Source organism: Bidens hawaiensis, unplaced genomic scaffold (assembly GCF_021521415.1).
Source record: "Bidens hawaiensis isolate Kalapana, Puna unplaced genomic scaffold, B.hawaiensis_p1.1 tig00034827_1, whole genome shotgun sequence".
Classification (NCBI taxonomy): Eukaryota; Viridiplantae; Streptophyta; class Magnoliopsida; order Asterales; family Asteraceae; genus Bidens; species Bidens hawaiensis.
The window spans coordinates 26247-47780 of record NW_027496055.1 but is presented as its reverse complement, the minus strand read 5'-3'; the positions used below and the strand labels follow the sequence as shown (position 1 = coordinate 47780).

The 21534-nt window shown below is 33.7% G+C and overlaps 1 protein-coding gene and 1 pseudogene across 2 annotated transcripts; both read left to right on the top strand.

Moving 5' to 3' along the window:
* The first annotated feature begins 1846 nt into the window (after window positions 1–1846).
* On the top strand, window positions 1847–4464 carry LOC143586744 (receptor-like protein EIX2; annotated as a pseudogene).
* An 11974-nt stretch (window positions 4465–16438) lies between these two features.
* LOC143586743 (uncharacterized) lies at window positions 16439–20949 on the top strand. 2 transcript variants are annotated; one of them, XM_077068219.1, is made up of 3 exons: window positions 16439–16937; window positions 20342–20410; window positions 20492–20949. In XM_077068219.1, the coding sequence occupies exons 1-3, from the start codon at window positions 16518–16520 to the stop codon at window positions 20495–20497; spliced, it is 495 nt and encodes a 164-aa protein (XP_076924334.1). In that variant the 5' UTR covers window positions 16439–16517; the 3' UTR covers window positions 20498–20949. The 2 variants fall into 2 exon arrangements, with proteins under 2 accessions (XP_076924334.1, XP_076924333.1); XM_077068218.1 differs by having other exon boundaries at window positions 20342–20949.
* Window positions 20950–21534: the final 585 nt, after the last annotated feature.

Sequence of the window (21534 nt, the reverse complement as noted above, 5' to 3'; positions counted from 1 at the left end):
TTTGATGTTGAAACATAAATATTAAAGGTTACATAATTACATTATATTAGTTTTGTAAGGAAATATGAATTACTTAGTAGTTTTACAATAAATATTGTCAAATTATGCATATTTATATCATTTATGTATTAAATTTATTTATATCATTTTAAAAGATAAGATTGTTTAATCAAATTGAAATGTTACATTAATTGAAAGTTTATTGTATATTTGTTTTTAAGAGAGGGTTAATGTAGGAATACTTGACTATTTTATAAAAAGAAAAGTTTAATCTTCAAGTGAAAAAAAAAATGGATAAGGCTTTAGGCTTCAACTTGAATAAGACCTCCAATTTTGAGGTGGTTATATAAACGTATGAATAAGTGTTCAAGTTATAACAAAAACATACTAAACGATGAAAATAAGCATACTAAACAACGAAAATGATCATTAAGTTATTTTAAAAATATTTGGGTTAGTTGTTTTGCTTTGTTACAATAAAGTTCGAAAATAACCCCGATTCTCGTCTCGCTTTAAGCCTTCAAAGATGTTATAAGAATTAAGACAACCCTGAGCTGATGATGGGGTTTAGACATTAGAAGAATAGACAAAAAAAAGTACTCCTGCTGACATGACGTTCACATGTCAAATATGTCCCTAAGGGATTTGAACCACTACACATGGTCTAAAAGTTAACACCAATTATTGAAAAGGATAGAAAATGTAACAACGCATTAATTTCTAGGAAGTTTAATATGTTTATTGAAGCTAAAGAACTAAAGGCATCTTTGAAACAAAAGACGCATTTTGCAATTCACCATTTGTAGGAAGTGTAAGAGCATTCACATTCAATCAATAAAAAAAGTGAGTGAAAAGTTTTTATAATGTAGAGAGTGGTTGAGAGTGTAGTGAGTGAATGAGAAAGAAATACAATTATTTTTGTGTATATTTGAAAAGTTACTATTCACCCTCTATAATTTTTAATATATTTTGTTAAGTGGTTGTGAGTGGATAATATATAAATGGTAATGATAAAGTTATTAAAAAATATTTAATTAAAAAATAATTTAATGATTTCTAGTATAATTTTAGATTTAGAGATAAATGAGTAAATGTAAATGTTTTAAGCGTTAATCACACTATCTGTAATAAAGGACGTATTTGATACAAATTCAAATGCAATTTTAGTCCTTGTGAAAATAACTATTTGTAAGCTAATAAATTAATAATCAAATAATAATCTATTCAAAATTTGAACCTTGGCAATTGATAGAAAAGTTCACGTGCAAACCACCAAGTACACTTTTGCGAGAGTTGACGACAAAAGTAAGTCTTGAAGCCACCAAGAGCTGACTTAAAGCCATAGCACAATTGTCTTTTGTTAAAGCCTTGGGAACTCACCTCTTTTTTTTTTTCGAATAGTGTGGATCAGTTGGTCAACTCCTCAATGGCATACTCCAACCGGTTTGCGGGAGACTAGCCACCCGAGTTCGATCCGGCACACCACCAAGGCAGAGCTGGCGAGCGCCGGAGGCCAAAAATGGCACCCTACCCAGATAATGCTGACAAGCGTCACAGGCCGGGATCAAACCCGGCACCTCTTCGTGCGGGAAACCCCCTAAGGAGTAAAACCCTCACACCTCCGACCAGCTGCGCTGGACATCATCGGCCTTGGGAACTCACCTCTAAAGTCTAAACCAAAGTATATACGTAATAAACTAATAATGTTTGTTGTTTTTTTTTCTTCTCGTTTTTTTTTTCCTTTTTTTTGTCCTTTTTATTTTCGCGTTATAAAACAAAGACTTTATGATATGCTGCTACACATCTTCCTCTCCTGCTTGTGAGACGAACTTTGTCCTACTCCAAAATGAGCACAAGATTTCTTGTCATTTTAACCTTCCTCTTCTTCCAAACATGTGGCACAAGCACTATTACCGCTTCCTCAAATGTCACATGTATCCAAACGGAAAGGGAATCCCTTCTTCTATTCAAACAAGCCCTTACAGACAGATCTAATATTTTGAAAACATGGAGCGGATTAGAGTGTTGTGAATGGCATGGAGTCGGGTGTAATAGTCTAAACGGTCATGTTGTCAAACTTGATCTTCGATCTCCTGGGGCAATTATGTTCGATTATTATTGGCTCGAAGGTGAGTTGAGTCATTTGTTACAGAACTTGAAGCATTTGCGTTATTTGGACCTGAGTATAAACAGCTTTACTGGGAATTTTCCTAAATTCTTAGGATTGTTTGAACGCTTGGAATACCTTAACTTGTCACAATCAGGTTTTTATGGAATAGTGCCTCATCATCTAGGAAATCTATCAAGGTTACAATATCTTGATTTTAAGAATTGTTTTGTAAAGTATTACGATCAAAAAAAAGTTCCCCGTTATATGAAATTCTTAAAAGCGCCGATCATCAATAATTTGGGATGGGTGTCTTCGCTATCATCATTAAGGTACTTGGATTTATCAGGGATAACCATTAGTAAGCATATAAATTGGTTCCATCAAGTTAACATGCTTCATTCTTTGCATACATTAAACCTGGCATGGTCTGGTATTAGTATCCCTCCAATTAAATTCATCAATTTCACGTCTCTTAGTTCACTCGACCTTTCAAAGAATCACTTCAATTCCACCATTCCTATATGGTTATCAAACCTGACCACCCTCGTTAGTCTGGACAACTCTTGAGTCTAGAAGACCTAAATCTTAATAATAACCAATTGACTGGAAACATTCCAATGAGTGTTGGACAACTTTCCAAGCTCAAAAGTCTAGATCTCTCCTACAATTCATTGGCTGGGGTTCTTTCCGAAACTCACTTCACAAAGCTAAAGAATCTGATTCATTTAGATTTGTCGCTGAATTCGTTAGCATTTAATTTCAGCTCTCAATGGATTCCCCCCTTCCAACTAAATTTTTTTTTTGCAAGTTCATGTAGCATCGGACCCCACTTCCCAAATTGGCTTCAAACAACGACAAATCTTCAGAGGTTAGATCTTTCAAACTCGAGTATTAGAGATACAATACCAGAGTGGTTTGAGAACATATTGTATAATATTCTTTACTTGGATTTGTCCAATAACCATATCAAAGGCAAACTTCCACAATTCCATTTTGCTAGTAGCAATGAGATAGGCGACCGGATCCTGAAGATAAACTCGAACAAATTTGAGGGATCACTAGCTTCATTTCCATATACTGTGCAGATTCTAGATCTCTCAGATAACTTACTGTCTGGACACTTTCCTCAAACAGATGGAACAATGAATCTAAGTCTGGAAGTTGTTAATCTCTCAAACAACCATTTCACAGGAATATTTCCAATACACTTATGCAAACTTGCAAGCATTTTGGTTTTGGACTTATCAAATAATAAGTTTTCTGGAAGGCTTCCTGGGTGCTTAGGGAATCTGATTAGTTTGCAAGTGTTGTTGGATCTTTCAAACAACAATATAAGCGGTTATATTCCAAGTTCATTGGGTTCTCTTACAGACCTCAGCTCATTGCACTTGCGCAACAACAGATTGGAGGGGAATCTTCCGCTATCGTTACAAAATTTGACAAACTTGGTCACACTGGATATAGGGAACAACTTCTTAGAGGGTACTATCCCGTTCTGGATTGGAGAAAACCTATCAAGCCTTAGAATCTTGGATCTCCGGTCAAATAAGTTTATAGGAAAGATTCCATTACAACTTTGCCAACTCAATGCTCTTCAACATTTAAACTTGGCAAAGAATAATATAACTGGGAGGATCCCTCATTGCTTCGTTAATTTGAGCGGTATGATAACCAATCAGGTTAACTTCAGTTATTACGCTTATTACTATGAAGAAAATATTTTTGCTTACATGAAGGGAATTGAGTTGGTGTACACCAGCACAATAAAGTTTCTCATATCCTTAGATCTCTCTAGCAACAAGATTAATGGAGAAATTCCAGATGTTCTAATGAACCTTGTAGGATTGAAGAGCTTGAATCTTTCAAGAAACCAACTCATAGGACACATTCCCATGATGATTGGAAATCTAAGTCAAATGGAATCTTTAGATTTTTCAATGAACATGTTGTCTGGTCGGATTCCTCAAAGTTTGACTAGCTTGAACTATCTAAGCTCATTGAACCTATCGTTCAACAACTTTTCCGGTGCAATCCCGACTGGAAATCAGCTCTAGACTCTTGTAGACCCCTCTATTTATGTAGGGAACAACAAACTATGTGGCCCACCAGCATCAAGGAGTTGCAAAGGAAACAATTCACCACATAATCGTGTTGGTGAAGGTGAAGATGAAGTATTGTGGTTTTATAGTGGCATGGGATCGGGTTTCGTTGCAGGATTCACAGGGCTAGTTGGTAGCTTGTATTTCATCAGGGCTTGCAGGTTGTCTTACTTCAAGATTCTTGGGAATGTTTACAGTTGGCTTGATGGATTATTACTGTTGAATCTTGCTTGGCTAAGGAGGAAGTTTTTCTAATGATCAGGTACTTCCAGAGATGAGAAAATAATAAATAGTATTGATCCAATTTATGCACTAATTTGACTATTAAAATAATAAATAGTATTGATTCAAATTTACACCATGTGTGGACTTCAAATATACTAGAAATATTCCTTATTTCATAGCTAGTATGTTCTTTGTTTACTGTTCTTAATTCTGTTATTTCAAGGAAAGTTTGTCACAGTCATGTTTGCATCTGAAGTTTGTGTTCATAGCAAAAACTATGTTATCTAGTATTTTAAGTTTGTGTTCATCAAAAAAAATTTCTATCATCTTGAGAAAAAAAATTCTACATTGCGTTAGTATAATTGTCTCATTATTTGACGTTAGATGTACCCAATATGTACTCATGCTCACAAGTGGGTCCCACAACAGGGGAAGGAATGTCACACCCCGAAAATCTTAATTTAAACAGCGGAAGACTTTGACAAAGTCTTTCGGGTGGTGACAGACGCCGTCTCAGCCAATCACATTTAAGTATACATTCCAAACGAAGGTTGAACTTTATTTGACCATCAGAGTTATTACACGTGTCATATTACACGATTTTTATGTAAATTACAAGTTCAACATAAAGTCAACATTTTCCATTCAAACACACGCCACTATTTTCTGAGTTCTTCGCGAAGCTTCCATACTTCATTTAATTACCTGAAAAGCATATTAAAATACCGATCAACACAATGTGTTGGTGAGTTTCCCTTTATATCAAAACAGTCCATATATATATATATATATATATATATATATATATATATATATATATATATATATATATGAGTCGAAAACACAAGCCATTTAATTAACAAGCCCGATATCAATTCGTGTGTAATCGTCACTACACCCCGAATTATATCCAAAATATCCAGTGTATAATGGTCTACCGCCATTATATCACCAACCGGGTGTAATGATCTACCGTCATTACATCACAAAACAATAGGCATTTCATTTCTTAAACAAATTGAGCTGTTGTAGACGAGCAAAGAATACAACATTGCGTATGACATCTCAGTTGATAACTCGAAACATACCATACTCAAAATATACCCACTTTTAACCCAACGCGAATGGAAGTGGGAGGCGTCACCGCGATAGATCTACCCATATTTCTGTGCCCTTACTAATTCGGTTATATTTAGCCAACTAGACTCATCCCGCATTATACACCAATTTGTAAAATAAAATGCCTTTATAAAACATCAACGAAATCAATATGTAATAAAGAATATGCTTTTCCCCAAAACACAATTAAATATCGATTTGAAAACATTTCCAGTTAAATATCGAGGGGGTTCGATAGAGAAACTCACTGTCTTGTAGCCTTTCCAAAAATCCCGTGTCCTATATTAGAACACGTTTTGTTAATAAAAACTTGATTTTAGTTTTTATACAAAACTCCTTTTTATTTTATAAGTCTTATTCTAGTATTCACATAATCACATAAACACATAAACACATAAGCGAGTACACATAGTTCGGTTTTCCGTTTAGCTATTAATTAATTAAATTAATTAATAAACAACTAAAATATAAGAAAATAACTTAAGATTCGGTTGCTGGAATTTTTCAAGAAAATATTAATCTTTTATTTTTCACAAAACTTGACGGTTTCGTCGGTTTTGTGCTTAAAATGTGTTAATTCGGGTTTTCGTTTAAAATGTAACTTATAAATTATGAAAAATACTTGTTACATCAATATTAGTCAAGTTTTACAAGTTAACTTGTGAAACTATATTATTTTCATTTTTTTGTTAATATTTTCTTAAAATAGCAACTTTTTAACGTTTTCGTGTCGGTTTTGCACGACGCGAACCGTTTAGGACTAAGTTTTATCATCCCGTCCTTTTCTCATATATTAACTTATGTTACATATGAGAATTTTATAACTTTAGGGGCTGTTCTAAAACAGTCCCTAAGAGTTGTTGTCGGTTTCGTTTATAAAGCCGATTTTCGACCGTTTAAGTTACCGACGAGTCAAATAAATTACACAAATTTATACTAATCATCATATGAACTAAACACACATATAATAACATATAATTTACCATAAATTGCAGTTTTGACTATATATGTTCATAAGATGCCTTAATCGAGTTTTTCGGTTCCTAGTTCGTATTTTAGATTACCTTAATAATGTTATTAATCAAGCTTATCGTTACATATATGAAAAAAATATCATATTAATGATTAAATGTCCAGGTTCAAATCATCATATCATCTCATCATTTATATATAAATTCAAGTAGTTCATCAATTTATGAATTTCCTAAGTGTTCAACTAATAAAGTTTTCTATTATAGTAACTTTTAGTTTTGATAATTCTATCTAATTCAATCTTCCCACTTTGATTAAGTACAATTCTAAGTTTAATTCATTCAATTAGTTTGATAGGGTTTCATGCATCCTAAGTGTTCTATCCAATTTTGTTATTTCAATTTATCATTCAATAAAGTTTCCTTATTTAGTAAGTTGTTTGCTAATTCAATTATTGTGTTAGCTAATCAATCCTTTAATCATGCATCCTATCTTAGTTTTAAGTTGTCATTCATCACATATCAAACACATATATCACAAGTATTAACATCAAAATCCAAGTTTCAACTTTTCTTAAATTAAAGTTTCCTTATTTAGTAACTTTACCAATCTTGGTTAATTTTCAAGTTTCAACTATTAATTCTAGCATATATCCTATCCTATTTTCAATTAGATAATTCCATATCATTTCTTGATTCATCAATCCATCCAAATTCCATTCTAACAACAAACCCTAACATCAAACTCTTCCAAATTCACCAAAAGTTTCAAGAGTTTATTAACACTTAACATCAATTCCATTAATCAATATAGAGTCTTTAGGATGTATGTATGTATGTATTATTGAGTTTTGATCCTCTCATACATATATACATACACTCACGGCACACATACATATACATATACCACACATATTAACAATCTTTCAAATCAAACTCAAGATCAATAATCCTTGTATATCTATAATCAATCCATAATATAATACTTACTTGATTTATTGAGATTGTTAAAAGATGAAAATGGTGAGTGATAGTAGTGTGTGTTTCCTAGCTTTAATCCTCCCTAATGACTCCTTAATGGCTTAATCCCTCCTATTGATCTTCTAAACCTCCATTGAACTTGATCTTGATTATGATGTGTGTGTTTAATTGAATTTGAGTGTGTGTGAACGTGGGTGTGTGTGCCATGTATATATAGAGAGAAAGAATGAGATTGTGTGGTGAGGTGTTGGACAAGTGGGTGATGATGATTGATCCAACACATGAGTGTAATGATTAGGGTAATCATTATGTGGTTTTGTTGTTGGATGTTGATTGGATGAGAAGGGAGGTGAGGGTGTGAGGTGTCATGGTGAGGTGTCATGGGGTGGGGTGGTTTTGAGAAAACAAGGGGTGGAATGGTTTTGGGTTGGGTTGGGTTGGTTAGTGGGTATTTAAACAATAATCTTAAGTTTCCGTTTTAACGTCTAACGAATTTTAGCTAATCAAATGAATCCCGTTCCTAATTTTTTGTCAGACTTTGAACGAAATTGGATTCTAGATAATACAAGCCTAAGAAACTAATTTTTGGAAATAATTGTCGTTGGGTCCGTACCGGGTCGTCCACCGACACTTAGTTTACTTTTTTTGCAATTTTAGTGATTCAAACCTTCTAAAATTAAGTTTATACATTGTTTCTAATACTTTAATAAGTATTTTAATTTTTCGAGATCATTTAGCCTCTTTAAGGATTTATTTACTTTTTGACTCGCTACCCGAGGTTATTCCACGTCAGGCTCGTTACGTGGCAATTTTTGCACCTTTTGTTGTCTTTGAAATGTCTAGATCACTAATAAAGAGGATTTTTCTCATAATAATGAAATTTTATTGCTAACCGAGATTATATTAGTTGCGGCTTAGGCTAATTTTTAGCCGGGTGTCACATTCTCCCCTTCTTTAAGAATTTTCGTCCCGAAAATTTAGGAGGTGGTACTCGAGTCTGATCTTTCCAGGGATAGATGAAGGTATATTAACTGTCTTAACACATTTTTCACTAGGATTTTAATTTATTTTCTAAACGAACTTAACTTTTGGCGAACTTAATATTCGGCGAACTTAACATTCGGCGAGGTTAGTGTTCGGCGAACTTGGCTTTGGCGAACTTAAACAACCGAACTTATACTAGGCGAAGTTCACAGTAGGCGAACTTGCATGCTTAGCGAACTTATACCTGGCGAAGTTCACAGTAGGCGAACTTGTATGCTTAGCGAACTTGCTGGGCGAACTTGCTGTGGGAGAAGTTACCCAGCAGCAGCTACGGCTCGTACCAAAACCTCTGTAATCAGTCGGTTTTCAAGGTGTAATATATCGATAAGATGTTAATAATTCTCGCAAACATTCCTTTAGCCGTTTTTGGGTAAAACACGACCCGAAAGTGCGTAAAGCTTGGACCTTTAGATTAAAACGTTCAATACTAGGTTTAAAGGTTTATTTCTAACGAGCCATAGCAGCCGTAAGTTCGTTAAGTTCATCTCTAACATCAAGTTTACAACTTTACGTTTCATTCATACCCGATCTATTCTAGACTCAAGTTTCAAGGCTAACCGTCTATAAAAACATAAACTTTAAGATCGAAATCATACCTTTACGTTTCGTTTGGCCTAGGCTAGCTTGTTTATGAACTATAAATCTCGTGTATGGCTCGAATAGTCAAGATCCACCAAAACGAATGTTCGCTCGACCTCGCTTTCCCTCTTTCTCTCTCGGCCGTAAGGTGGTATAGGGTGTGTATGTGTGTTATGAATGTGTTAGAGAATAAGATGGTAAGAATGAGGATTTAGGGTTTTAGGATGGTTTAAGGGGTATTTATATCCCTTAAAGCCCATGGATATAAGGCCGGTTACTCTTTTTTTTATCCATCTTAATTACTCCAAGTCCAAGACCCTTTTTCTTTATTAAACACTATTATATATATTGAACATTATAATTATAATCCATATGTATCACGATTTACTATATGAGCTATTTGTCATTTATTTATATGATTTTTTTGTGTAGTTTAAATGGTTTTAGTAATAAGAAGATCAATATTATTTTTCAATATTTTCTTCCATAACTCATATCAAAGTGCTTCAGAAATATATATATATATATATATATATATATATATATATATATATTATGGATTGATTTATATTTTTTTATACATGTAAATATATTTAATTTAATATGCCTTATAAGACAAATTACTTAACTAAAAGCATTCAAAACGTTAAACCAAAAAATTTATTTCAATCTCATTCCGCTATTTTCGTTTTCCAAAAATCATTTTGGATATTGAAACCTAGAATATTGTTTTCATCAGTTATTTACATAATTTCAATATTATATTAACTAATTAATTTTATGTTTATACAAATACAACGAACTGGGGTTATGTTAGTTTTATTTGTTGTTTAGTACAAAATTAAGTGTTTATTATGGTTTATAATCAAATAATAAAGTTATACACATTTTTTTTTAAATTGAAGTTATAACATTTATTATTAAAATTTATAAAAGTTCATTAAGATTCATATCTTAATTATAATGTAACTTAATAGAAATATATATTATTTTTATTTTTTATTATTTGTAACTTAATCATGCTCCTCAATATAGTTAATCCGGTCTAAATCATATTTCATGCTTCCATAAAATCCGAAATCTTTGCTTTTTTTTCTATAAGTTGTTAATATATATATATATATATATATATATATATATATATATATATATATATCGATTAGTTAAATATTCCAACAACTTCTCATAATATTAACTAATAACTCTGGATTATTATTAAACATACAAACAATCATAATAAAATACTTTCAACTATCATAAATAAGAATCACTACCTTCAGTTTATGCAACTTTAAATCTTCTAATAATTTGCTAACATAGAATAATCATTGTTATTTGAACATGCTTTAAGGTAGTATGTATGACAAACTGAAAATTTTTCTTACTTTTTCAGACACTCATCACGACTTGACTCAAATTTTCGGGACGAAAATTCTTTAACATGGGAATGATGTGACAATCGTCAATTTCAGGTTAACTCCGTTAACTCAACTCCGTCAATTCAAACTTAAGATCATTGAATCTATAACGCACACCTCATTACATTTAAACTAGGGTTTAAATGACGCTTAACACTTACTACATGTGTAGTCTTTCGGGAATTGCACCGAAACGCAAACGAGTTGACGCAAACGATTGGTGAATAAACAAAAAACATCAAAACAGTAATTATGTGATAATTATGTGTTAGACTTATGTGTTGTGTGATAACATCGTTATAAACACTAACTCAAGATGTAAACAAGTTAGTTTAAGCTAGATAAGTAATACTTAGAAGTGGAGGGGCCAAAGTGAAACATAGTATTATTATAAATAATAATAATAATAAACCCTAACTCACTTTTTTCTTTTCTTTTCTCCTACCCCGGTCGGAATTCCTTCCCCCCCCCCCTTACGGCTGCTGCCACCTATATACACACATACAATCAAGTTCTCAAGTCTGTGATCGAAGATTAAGGTGTTAGAAAGGTATAAACGACTATTCTATGCATCCTTTATACTTAATTTTGATGTTTAATGGGTTAATTGAAAACCCTAAGGGCCGATTTTATGTGTGTATGTAGTTTATATGATTGTTGTTGTTTTGATGATGATATGATAACTAGAATGGATATTGTTACATGTTAATTGCTTGTGTCTTTGATTTGAGTTCAAACAAAAACCCTAATCATGTATGTAATGTGTAATTGATGTGCATGGATAGTGTTTATGGAGTCTAGAGTGTTATATGAATGCATGATGGTCCATAGATAGTTAATATGTTGAGTTTGGATGCAAACAGTTTCTGGACAGATTGTGTTATTGATGTTTAATTGACTGTAACGAGGTGTAAATGTGAAAATTGGTTGAGATTGTTGATACTACAGTAAACTAGGTTGAGTCTAGTTTCTAAAGAATATAAACTTGTAATTTTTGGACAAGTAAAGGTTAACTTTTATGATTTTACAAAAACGTTGTGCAAAGCTGAGCTGTTAGACCTGCTGTTAGGTTGTTTTGTAAATGTTATATCTCATGAACTACGAGACCAATTGGGTTGGTTCTACTTCTGGAAGTTGACTCATTGAGTTAGGAACCTAACCCAAGTGGTCTTGCATTTATTGGATTTTTCGTTTAACGGGAATTTTAAATAACATTCGGTTGCGCATGAATTTGACTGTTATGAGTTTGCTGTAATGATTTGATGATTGTGAAAAACCTATGTGGAATAAAAATATAGTAAAATATTTTCTGGAAACCTAAGACATATATGCTTTTGTGATGATTTTTGGTAAATTAATTGAGATGCTATGAACAGTGGAATAGCACAATCTTTCAAGTAGGATTTCTGTCTCGGTGAAACTAGCTGCTGAGTTTTGTGAAAATGCATGAAACATGATACTTGCTATATAATTGTTATGTTTTGACCAAATTGCCCTTGCGGGGAATAATTGCTAATTGATTATCATGATTTGACCAAATTGCCCTCATGGGGAATGATGGCTAGTTAATTGTTATGTGTTAACCAAACTGCCTTTACGGGGAGTAATTGCTAGTGATGTACTTTATGAATACATGACACGTAAATAATTGCTTACACATGTAACGTATCACAAATACATTTGTTAAAGTCACACACAATTCACAAACGAAACACGAAACATGTTATGTGTATAGGTATTATGTGCCGGGTCTAAAGACTCGATAATATTCCGACACTTAGAAAAATCTGTTTGTTGTTTTAGAACGCTAGAGAGAGTTTTTTTCTGTGACGTTCATCTTGGTGAATTATTTTGGGAATACTTCGCAAACAGTGAGTTTCACTTTCCCCTTTTAAGCTTTTTAAACGCTTTTCACTTGGGGGAGATAACATACTCCGAAACGCATTTAAGATTTTGTTAATATAGATTATATATCACTTGTAAAGACTAAGTGGCAAACGCAATAACTAAAGTCCTTCATTCACATCGAACCGTTTAATATTGGATGATAGCGAGTCATTGTTGAGTAGTACTACTGGGTTTGACAAACCCCACCCAACGCTAAACTCGACTGGAGGTCGAGTGGGTGTAATCTTGGCTAAACACATACCATGGTCTGGATGACCTGGTGGCAAGGCAAATGATAAACAGTCAGCTTCGGTGTCGAACACTTAGTGATACTTGTTTTATAGGCTAGCTACCTATAGATATATAATTGACATAACACTATCTGGTAACGCAAAACGCTGTAACGCAAAACGCTTAACGCAAAACGCTGAACGCAAACGCTAAACGCTCTATTTTTATATAACTTGTGAACTCACCAACCTTGTGTTGACTCTTTTAGTATGTTATTCTCAGGTAGCCGAGGCGGGCGCGCGGTTTAGGATCATGCATTGCTTGAAACACTTTTAACTATGCAAACTTATTTTTAACTGTTATCATTGGGTTTTAAGTCGTCCTGCGTGACGTAACATTGTTTTCTATGGTTTTACGCTTCCGCATTTAATTACTCGTAAACGTTTTCATGGGTTTGGAACTTTGTTTTATGGTTTGATTATAACTAATGATTCCGATCCTGTTAGTTCACACCCTCTGACGGTAAAACTCCGTTAGTGGATTTTGAGGGTGTGACAGTATGTTTATGTCATTTTCTGGCAATTTCATATTAAATTAAACAAATCATTTTGTTATATTTTAATTTTCGGTTTTATATGCTACTTGATTATACAATTGTTAATTATAAAATATAAAATAAATTAAAATAATATACAGATTATTGATGAGAACAAATTTATCATGACCAATCAATATTAATTCTAAAGATATTTAGGATTATTATCTCATCAAAGTTCAGGTAATATGAGTTTGACAACGAATTCTTGACATTGTTAGCCATTTTGTTCCATTTAATTAAGAGGGAAGATAAAAAAAACATAGATAAAAATAAATTTAATGCTACCTTTAACTAACTAATTTTAATTAATTCGTACCTTAAGTATTGTATAATTTTGATTGTTGATTAAATGATATAGTGGTTGAGATCTCTTTTCACACTTCGTGTAGTACGAAGTTTCCTTGTAATTAATGTAATTGTATATATATGTGTGTATTTAATATGATTTGTATGGTTACTCCAATAATAAATGTGTATTTACTTTGAAAACATTAAAATCTCTATATAAACCAAACTAAGTTCGTTCAAGATAATTATTACAACATTGCAACATATAACCGTGTAGAATTACCGCTTTATGAAAATGAAGATAAAGAAGATAGTGTCGATAACTAGTGGATCACCTTCCAATTCGACTACTTCATCATCTGACGTTGTTGTCCTCATAAGGTACGGAAAATGCCAAAAAAATTTCTCAAACACGCATGGTATTTACGTGTTTGATGGGAGTCAAGAGTTCATGGCAAGCCGAGAGGAGGATTCTGAGGCCGAACTGATTTGTGACGCTTGTAGTTGTTGTCGTGGCTGTCATGAGATGATAATTGTAAATGAGTTAGTTTAAGTATTTATCAACTCAGTTTTATGAATGGGTGAACATAGCGAACCGGATCTAAGAGATTGTTAAATTGAAATTTGTTAATACTATAAAGTTTAACCTTACTAGGGGCGCATTTAAGGGCACGAAATGCTTATTACACTACTATGAGCAATCAACATGTTGTGAATATGCTTTCCTCGATTCCTTCATAACAAAATCGGTTAGAAGTAATTATGATCCATTGGTACCAAAGTGGAAAGTTGTTATATTATCAAAACGCAATTTAAAAGAACAAGTAAGGAATTATGAGTTACAAAAACAGAATTAAATAATAATTTACCCTGAGATGACATCGCATGTTTTCACCTTACATCGGCAACCAAACATTATTAGCCAGGGTTCGCGGCGCCACACGACGCTAGTGGGCTCAAAAGGAAAATTAGGGTTTTTATGATTTTGGCTGGGGTAGGGTTCGATATTTTCTGTTTTATTAAGAAAACCGGATTGGTTTGGGCCTGAGAAATAAAGGGTGGGCCGACAAAGGCCTAATGATGTAAGTAAAAATCACACACCCACTTTAAGAAAGACAATTATTTCAATTCGAGAAATTACATCGGAAAATATCATAAAAAGTCAATATTGTTTCTATTATCGTAAAATATCTTTAACATTCTTTAGCACATAAAAATTAACATGCCTTATTTTTTTCTCACGTAAAAGCTCTTTAACAATATCTTATTTTTTTTAAAAAAACACACTTTCCGTTTGTTAGCAAAATCGTATATTAAAATGTTGAATTTGAGAAAAAAAATCTGTTAATTATAATTGGACGAAACCATGAAAATATTATTTAAAAAATTATTGCATAATAACGATAATATCATTTAACTTTTCAAAGATTTTAAATTAATACAAACTATTTCATAGAAATAGAATAAAAAACATTTTATTTTTAATATGAAAACTATGAGAACTAATTTGTTGTTATTATTAGGTTTATTTTTATAGATGTTTGTTGTTATTTTTTGTTAGTATTTGCTAGTTTTCTATTCTGAGACGTTATAAGTATTTGTTGATTTATATTCTGTTACTATTAGATATTTTTTTTTTGCTGTTATAAGTATTTGCTTGTATTTAGTGTTATTATTTTGTTCTTGAGTTTGATTCTTTTGTTGTAATTTTTAGGTTTTTTTTTCCTTTTTATTATAAATCATTGTTTATGTAGATTGATATTGTAGTTGGTATTGTTTCTAACGTTCTTTTTTTTTATAAATTAGTATTATTTCCTACGTTCTTATGTTAAGATTAAAATGTACATAAACTTTCCCCCTATTTCATATATTTTATTTTTTTTGATAAGTCATTCACGTTCATGTATTTTGATTATATTGATTTTTTAAGATTATTTATTATTACCAACTTACTGAATTAAAAGTGGATAAGAACATTGAGCATACTTTGCTTTGACACATGTTCAATTTAAAAGATTAGTTCGTGTTAGTTCTTTTCTTTACTTAGTATTAATGAGAGAAGTGATTTATAATTTTGTTTAGTTTTAATATGTGAAATTACTTTAATATGAAAATGATGTTAAAGACATGTGTGAGCAAAGGCAGACACGAGATCTAAAGAGAGTGACTATAGTATAGGCTCACCGTCGCCCACCGTCTGTTCTGGTAGTGTATGGTATAGCCCAAATGTCGGGGGCATGAATTGACCTTGGTCACATAAAACACAAAATCTCTTTCTTACCATAAGCTCATTGACATTTTTTTTTCTTTTTAAACGACAACTTTATTGTGTATTATACCATCGTACTCTTTAAATTTGAAGAGGCCCGTTGCCCACTCTGACAAGACAATGTTATCTTAATCGGGCCCACACCGACTTCAAAGTTTGGCTTCCATCGACTGCCGCTTGACAGTCGTTGTGTCACCACAAAAGCAGAATTCTCTGGTGTAACAAGCAGTAGAACGAAAACTCGAATAAACTCAAGCTTAGAATTGACAATCTCGAAGAGGTAGTTCAAATCCTTCATTGGTATCTATAAGTAGAGGTGCAAAAACCGAATATTTTCAAGAGCCGAAACAAAAGTCAAACCGGGTCAGGTAGGAACCGGTTCCAGGTATAGTCGAGTATTTTTAACCAGGTTTGCTTGTTTTTTTTTTCCGGGTAGGGCCGAGTTTTGACTAGGTACCTCTAGTTCTGACGGGTCCAGGTCGGTTCTGGTTGGGGACTTAGGGGTACGGCTTCTGGTACTCATGGGCTTTATATATAGTTTATACCCTTATTGGGCTCACCAATAAATATATATACCTTTCGCCGGAAAACCTATCTGTAATAAACGTGAAGCTTCACATCCATCAAACAACCAACCGATTGAATCAAATCAAATCAAAATAAAATCAAACATTAAAACCCACTTCAATTGAATAACAATGCTTCAGAAATCCAACTCTACACCCACTTCCACACCCCAATTAAACATCACAAAATACACCACCAATCCAAACCAACCATCAACCACCATGTGGCCACCATCCACCGCAGTAATCGACAACCTAATCCTCAAATTGAAAGCCAAACACGGCGACATGGAAGCCAATTGGGAGCAAACAATACTCAATTTCAAAAAAGAACTTGAAACCGAACAACAACAGCAGCAATTGAAAGCCACGTCATCCAATAATAATAATATTAATATTAATAATGGGATTGAGAGACGAGAGAAGGGAAGGGCGAAGTTTAGTGTGCCGCTTTCGCGGCGTGAGATGGAGAAGGATTTTGAAGATATGGGGGAACGCCGGTTGCCAAGGAAGCCGAAGAAGAGACCGAAAAGTATTCAGAATCAACTTGATGTAAGTTGTTTGAAAATTTGAAACCCTAATTGATTGTTTTTATATAATTTTGTATATAATGTATTGATAGATCTGAAATTAGGCAATTAGCCCCTTTGGAACCTATGCAGTCGATATATCGGTTATCGGTACCTTAGTATAATATCAGTATTCGTCGGCATAGGATACCGATAATATCACTGATATTTCCATATTAAGTCTTAATTATTAATCAGTTCTTACTTGCTACGATTGTTAGTGTGTTGCAAGTTGTAAAAGGTTAATTTGTTAATGGTAGGAGAGTATACTTAATTATTAGTGTTAAATTGCTATATAAAGGGATTGGATCAGATACAAATGAAATTAACGTGCTAAACGTGAGAATCAAGTAGAGTAATTATAGTTAACCTCTACTTGATTCTCACGTTTAGCACGCTAAATCGCTAATTTCATTTGTACGTTAACCTTCCCCTATATATATATAATGAATTTAACAAGATATTAAAATTACTGATATCCGATATTTTCCGCATTAACTGCTTAGTTTGTAACATTATTAAGGAATTTGTAGTAAAATAATATGTGATTAGATTCATAAGAACGTTAAATGATCGAATTTAGGGATAGAGGAACAAGAAGATGAAATCGAAACACAATACTTTCTGCAAATAGGGGTGCAACCGAGCCAAGTTTTTTCGAACCCGAGCCTCATTTAAAGCTTGTTTAGCTATTTAGTTCGAGGTCGAGTGTCATATGGGTGAAATACTGTCAGCAAATAGGGGTGCAAACGAACCGAGTCGGCTGTGAGATACTCGAGATCGGATCCATGACAGCTTGAAATGAGCAGAGCCTCAAATAAAGCTTGTTTAGTTTTCAAGCTTGAGTGTTGTATGGGAATAGTCGTTGAGGGTTGTGGAGCTTAATGTATTTAATAAGTTGTACCTTGTTTCGGGACTGTATGTATTAGTTTTACAATGCATAGTTGAGCTTAAGCCGAGCCCGAGCCTCAAATAAAGCCTGTTTAATTATTGAGATTGAGTGTTGCATGGGAAGCTCGTTCAGGTTTGTCAAGCTATAGCGACTAACGATCATTGTGTATTATATAAGTTTTGCTTTTTTTTTGAATCTGTATATATTACTTTCACACTACACAGTTGAGCCGAGCTTTGGCTGGTTTAAATTACTGCACGAGTTCGAGCCGAGCTTAGCCTCGTTCAAGGTTTTTATTAAAATATATAAAAATGTGTATAAATTAAATAAGAAATAACAAACGAGTCAAGCCTTGGCTAGTTTAAGAAATAACCCGAGCCAGTTTAAGGAAAATAGTTTCTTTTTATATAAATATAATTGTGTATTGATAGATCTGAAATTAGTCACTTGTGATATTAGTATTTAAGTTATGAAATTAGAATGTTAATGATAGAATTTAGGGATGCAAACGAGACGGGTCGGATCGATGAAAGCTTGAAATGAGCAGAGCTTTTTCGAGCTTGAGCCAAACCCGAGCCTCAAATAAAGCTCGTTTAGTTCTTGAGCTCGAGTGTTGTATGGGAAGGTCGTTGAGGGTTGTGGAGCTTAGTGTATTAATAAGTTGTACCTTGTTTTGGGCTTGTATGTATTAGTTTTACAATGCATAGTTGAGCTCAAGATGAACATGAGCCTCAAATAAAGGCCGTTTACTCGTTTAGTTATCTAGCTTGAGCTTAGTATGAGAAGCTCGTTTTGGCTCGTTGAGCTATAACGAGCCTTGTGTAATTTTTAAGTTTGAAACCCTAATTGTTTTTATATAATTGTGTATTGATAGATCTGAAATTACGCAATTAGCCAATTGTGATATTAGTATTTAGGGATAGGCAATTAGTTATGTAGCTCGAGCTCGAGCGCGCTGTGTGGGTGAAATACTGTTTGTAATTAGGGGTGCTAACGAACCGAGCCGGCTTCGAGATACTCGAGCTGAACCTGAGCCTTAAATAAATCTCGTTTAGTTTTCGAGTCCGAGCTCGAGCGCTGTATGGGAAGCACGTTTAGACTTGTAGAGCCTTGTGTTTTTATACGTTTTACCTTGTTTCGGAGTTGTATGTATTAGTTTCATATTGCACAGTTGAGCTTAAGCTGAACCCGAGCCTCACATAAAGCTGGTTTAGTTATCGGGCTCGAGCGTTGTATGGAAGCTCATTTAGGATCGTTGAGCTATAACAAGGCTTGTTTATTTTATAAGTTTTACCTCTTTTTGGACCTGTATGTATTAATTTCACACTGCACAGTCGGGCTCGAGCCGAGCTTTGGCTAGTTTAAGGTGCTACACGAGCTAGAGTCGAGTTTAGGTTACTTATTTTTTTAAAAATATATAAAATAGTTAAAATTGCATATACATTAACCATCATCATCATCATCATCATCATCATCATCATCATCGTACTCAGTATATCCCACCAATAGCAAAGCTATGGTAGGGTCTGAGGAGGGTAAGATGTAGACAGCCTTACCTCTACCCCACAGGGATAGAGAGGCTGCTTCCGGTGAGACCCCGGCTCGATAGTAGTTTTGCATCAAGCCTTGGACATAAGGCACATAACACTCAACCATCCGGACACCGGCTGATTGGTGCATGTACCCTTGTCTTTCAGCTATCAGCGCCACCACATGATGTCTGATTAACCTTCCGTCACTTTTAACGTTATTTTCACGAGATTAGTAAAATAACGTCAAAATTAGTGCAATTTCACTTTTGCCCACCCGAGGGTTCAGTGGTTCACACGTATACATTATATGCGCGCACCGCTAGCAGGGCTAAGCATATACATTAACCAAGACATAGTAAATGAGCCAAGCTGAGTTTTGGCTGGTTTAAGGCACTGCACAAGTTTAAGCTGAGCTTTAACTAGTTTAGGGTATTGCACGAGTTCGAGCTGAGCTTTGGCGAGTTTAAGGTACTGCACGAGTTTGAGCCGAGCTTTGGCTAGTTTTAGGTACTGCATAAACTCGATTCGGGCTTAGGCTCGTTTAAGGTTTTTCTCAGCGCATATAAAAATAATTAAAAATGTATATAAATTAATTAAGAAATAATAAACGAGCTGTAGCTGAGCTTTGGCTAGTTTAAGTAAGGCACTTCATGAACTCGAGCCGAGCTTAGGCTCATTATAGGGTTTTCTCAATATATATAAAAATAATTAAAAGCGTATATAAAATAACTAAGAAATAATAAATGAGCCGAGCCCAAGCTTGAAAAAACGACTCACGAGCCGCGCTCGAGCTCTTGTAACTTGTAAGTCAAAAAGAGCCTAAGAAAGTTTACACCCTTATCTGCAAAACATTTGTTATCTTATGCACATAAGATATAAGCAAGTTTTTTATTAAGTGATGTGTTATTGCATTTGATTGTTGTTCATTCATGCTAACTTGTATTTGTATTAATATTATTGCAGACTCTATTTCCTGGTTTGTGGTTGACTGAGATACACGCTGATCTGTATAGAGTTTCCGAGACTAAGAAGGTACAATACTTTGATTCCTATTCTTTGTTCTTCTAAATCTATAGTTTTGCATCTTATTGTGTTTACTTTCGTTCAAAGCAGAGGTAGCGGCTTTTATATTTCTGGAACTTTGAAGAATTTTGTCTATAGTTGACCGATGCTGAATCAAGTTATTAAGTGCTTCAGTATGACTGGAGAGTGGAGAGCAAGAGCACCAAAATGTAAGTATGTTTTTGGTACTGTGATAGCGAGAATTTCATATAACATCATACTTGTGTTGTGTATGAATTCTTTCCTTTTAATCTTTCGGGAAGGTTCAGAAATTGGTCTTTGTAACAAGGCATTTAGACAGATTCATGTTAAGATATTTTGACTAGTGATTTTATTTTACATGGTATGCTAGATCTGTTTATACGATGCGTGAATAATATTCTTTTTGTACTGGCGTATATCCCTTATTCATGGTTGTTTTCGTTTTCTTTTAATTATCACCAGTGTTCTATAAGTAACAAGATGGCTGATAATGTTACCTTTTTATTGAACCGCGTATATACCCCTTTAGTTTGCAGTGATTATATACTGAACCAACCTCTAGAGGTGGTGGTGCAGTGCTAAGTGTCTGTAGATATTTCAAGTTTGAATCCAGCTTTCGCTGGTTTCTGTCTGTAACAGTTAAATCTTAAGCCAGTGAAGGCCACCTGCCTACTGTATTAGTGGCCCTGACGGGGTCTCACGGTTAACAATATATATGCATACCAAACCTAAACCAATATAACCTAATATGTGTATCTGTTTGTCATGAAGATGAATTTGGGCCGGATAGGGTCATGGATGCTAAGTTGTTGGACATTAAGAACACTTAATTATGAGTTAATCATCTGTATATGTAAAATCGTATGCATCAGAATAAGAACACGGGATCATTTATGATGAATCTGGTCTGCCAGCGAAAGTCAAAGCAGACCGTAGTTTATTATGAAATTAATCAACGAGTATTTACAATTTTAACCGCCAATTAACGGCCTTTGAGTTTTGTCAAGTTTGAATTTTATTTTCTGCCTTGTGACAAATATCTAATCTAAATACATAATCAAATAATCCAAGTCCAGATTGATTACGTGCATCTATTGTCAAAATTGACATAA

Coding starts and splice junctions, on each gene's coding strand:
- LOC143586743 (XM_077068218.1), top strand. CDS start 16,518: ATGCTTCAGAAATCCAACTCTACACCCACTTCCACACCCCAATTAAAC. Junction 16,938..20,341: donor GTATTCAGAATCAACTTGAT/GTAAGTTGTTTG, acceptor ATATTATTGCAG/ACTCTATTTCCTGGTTTGTG.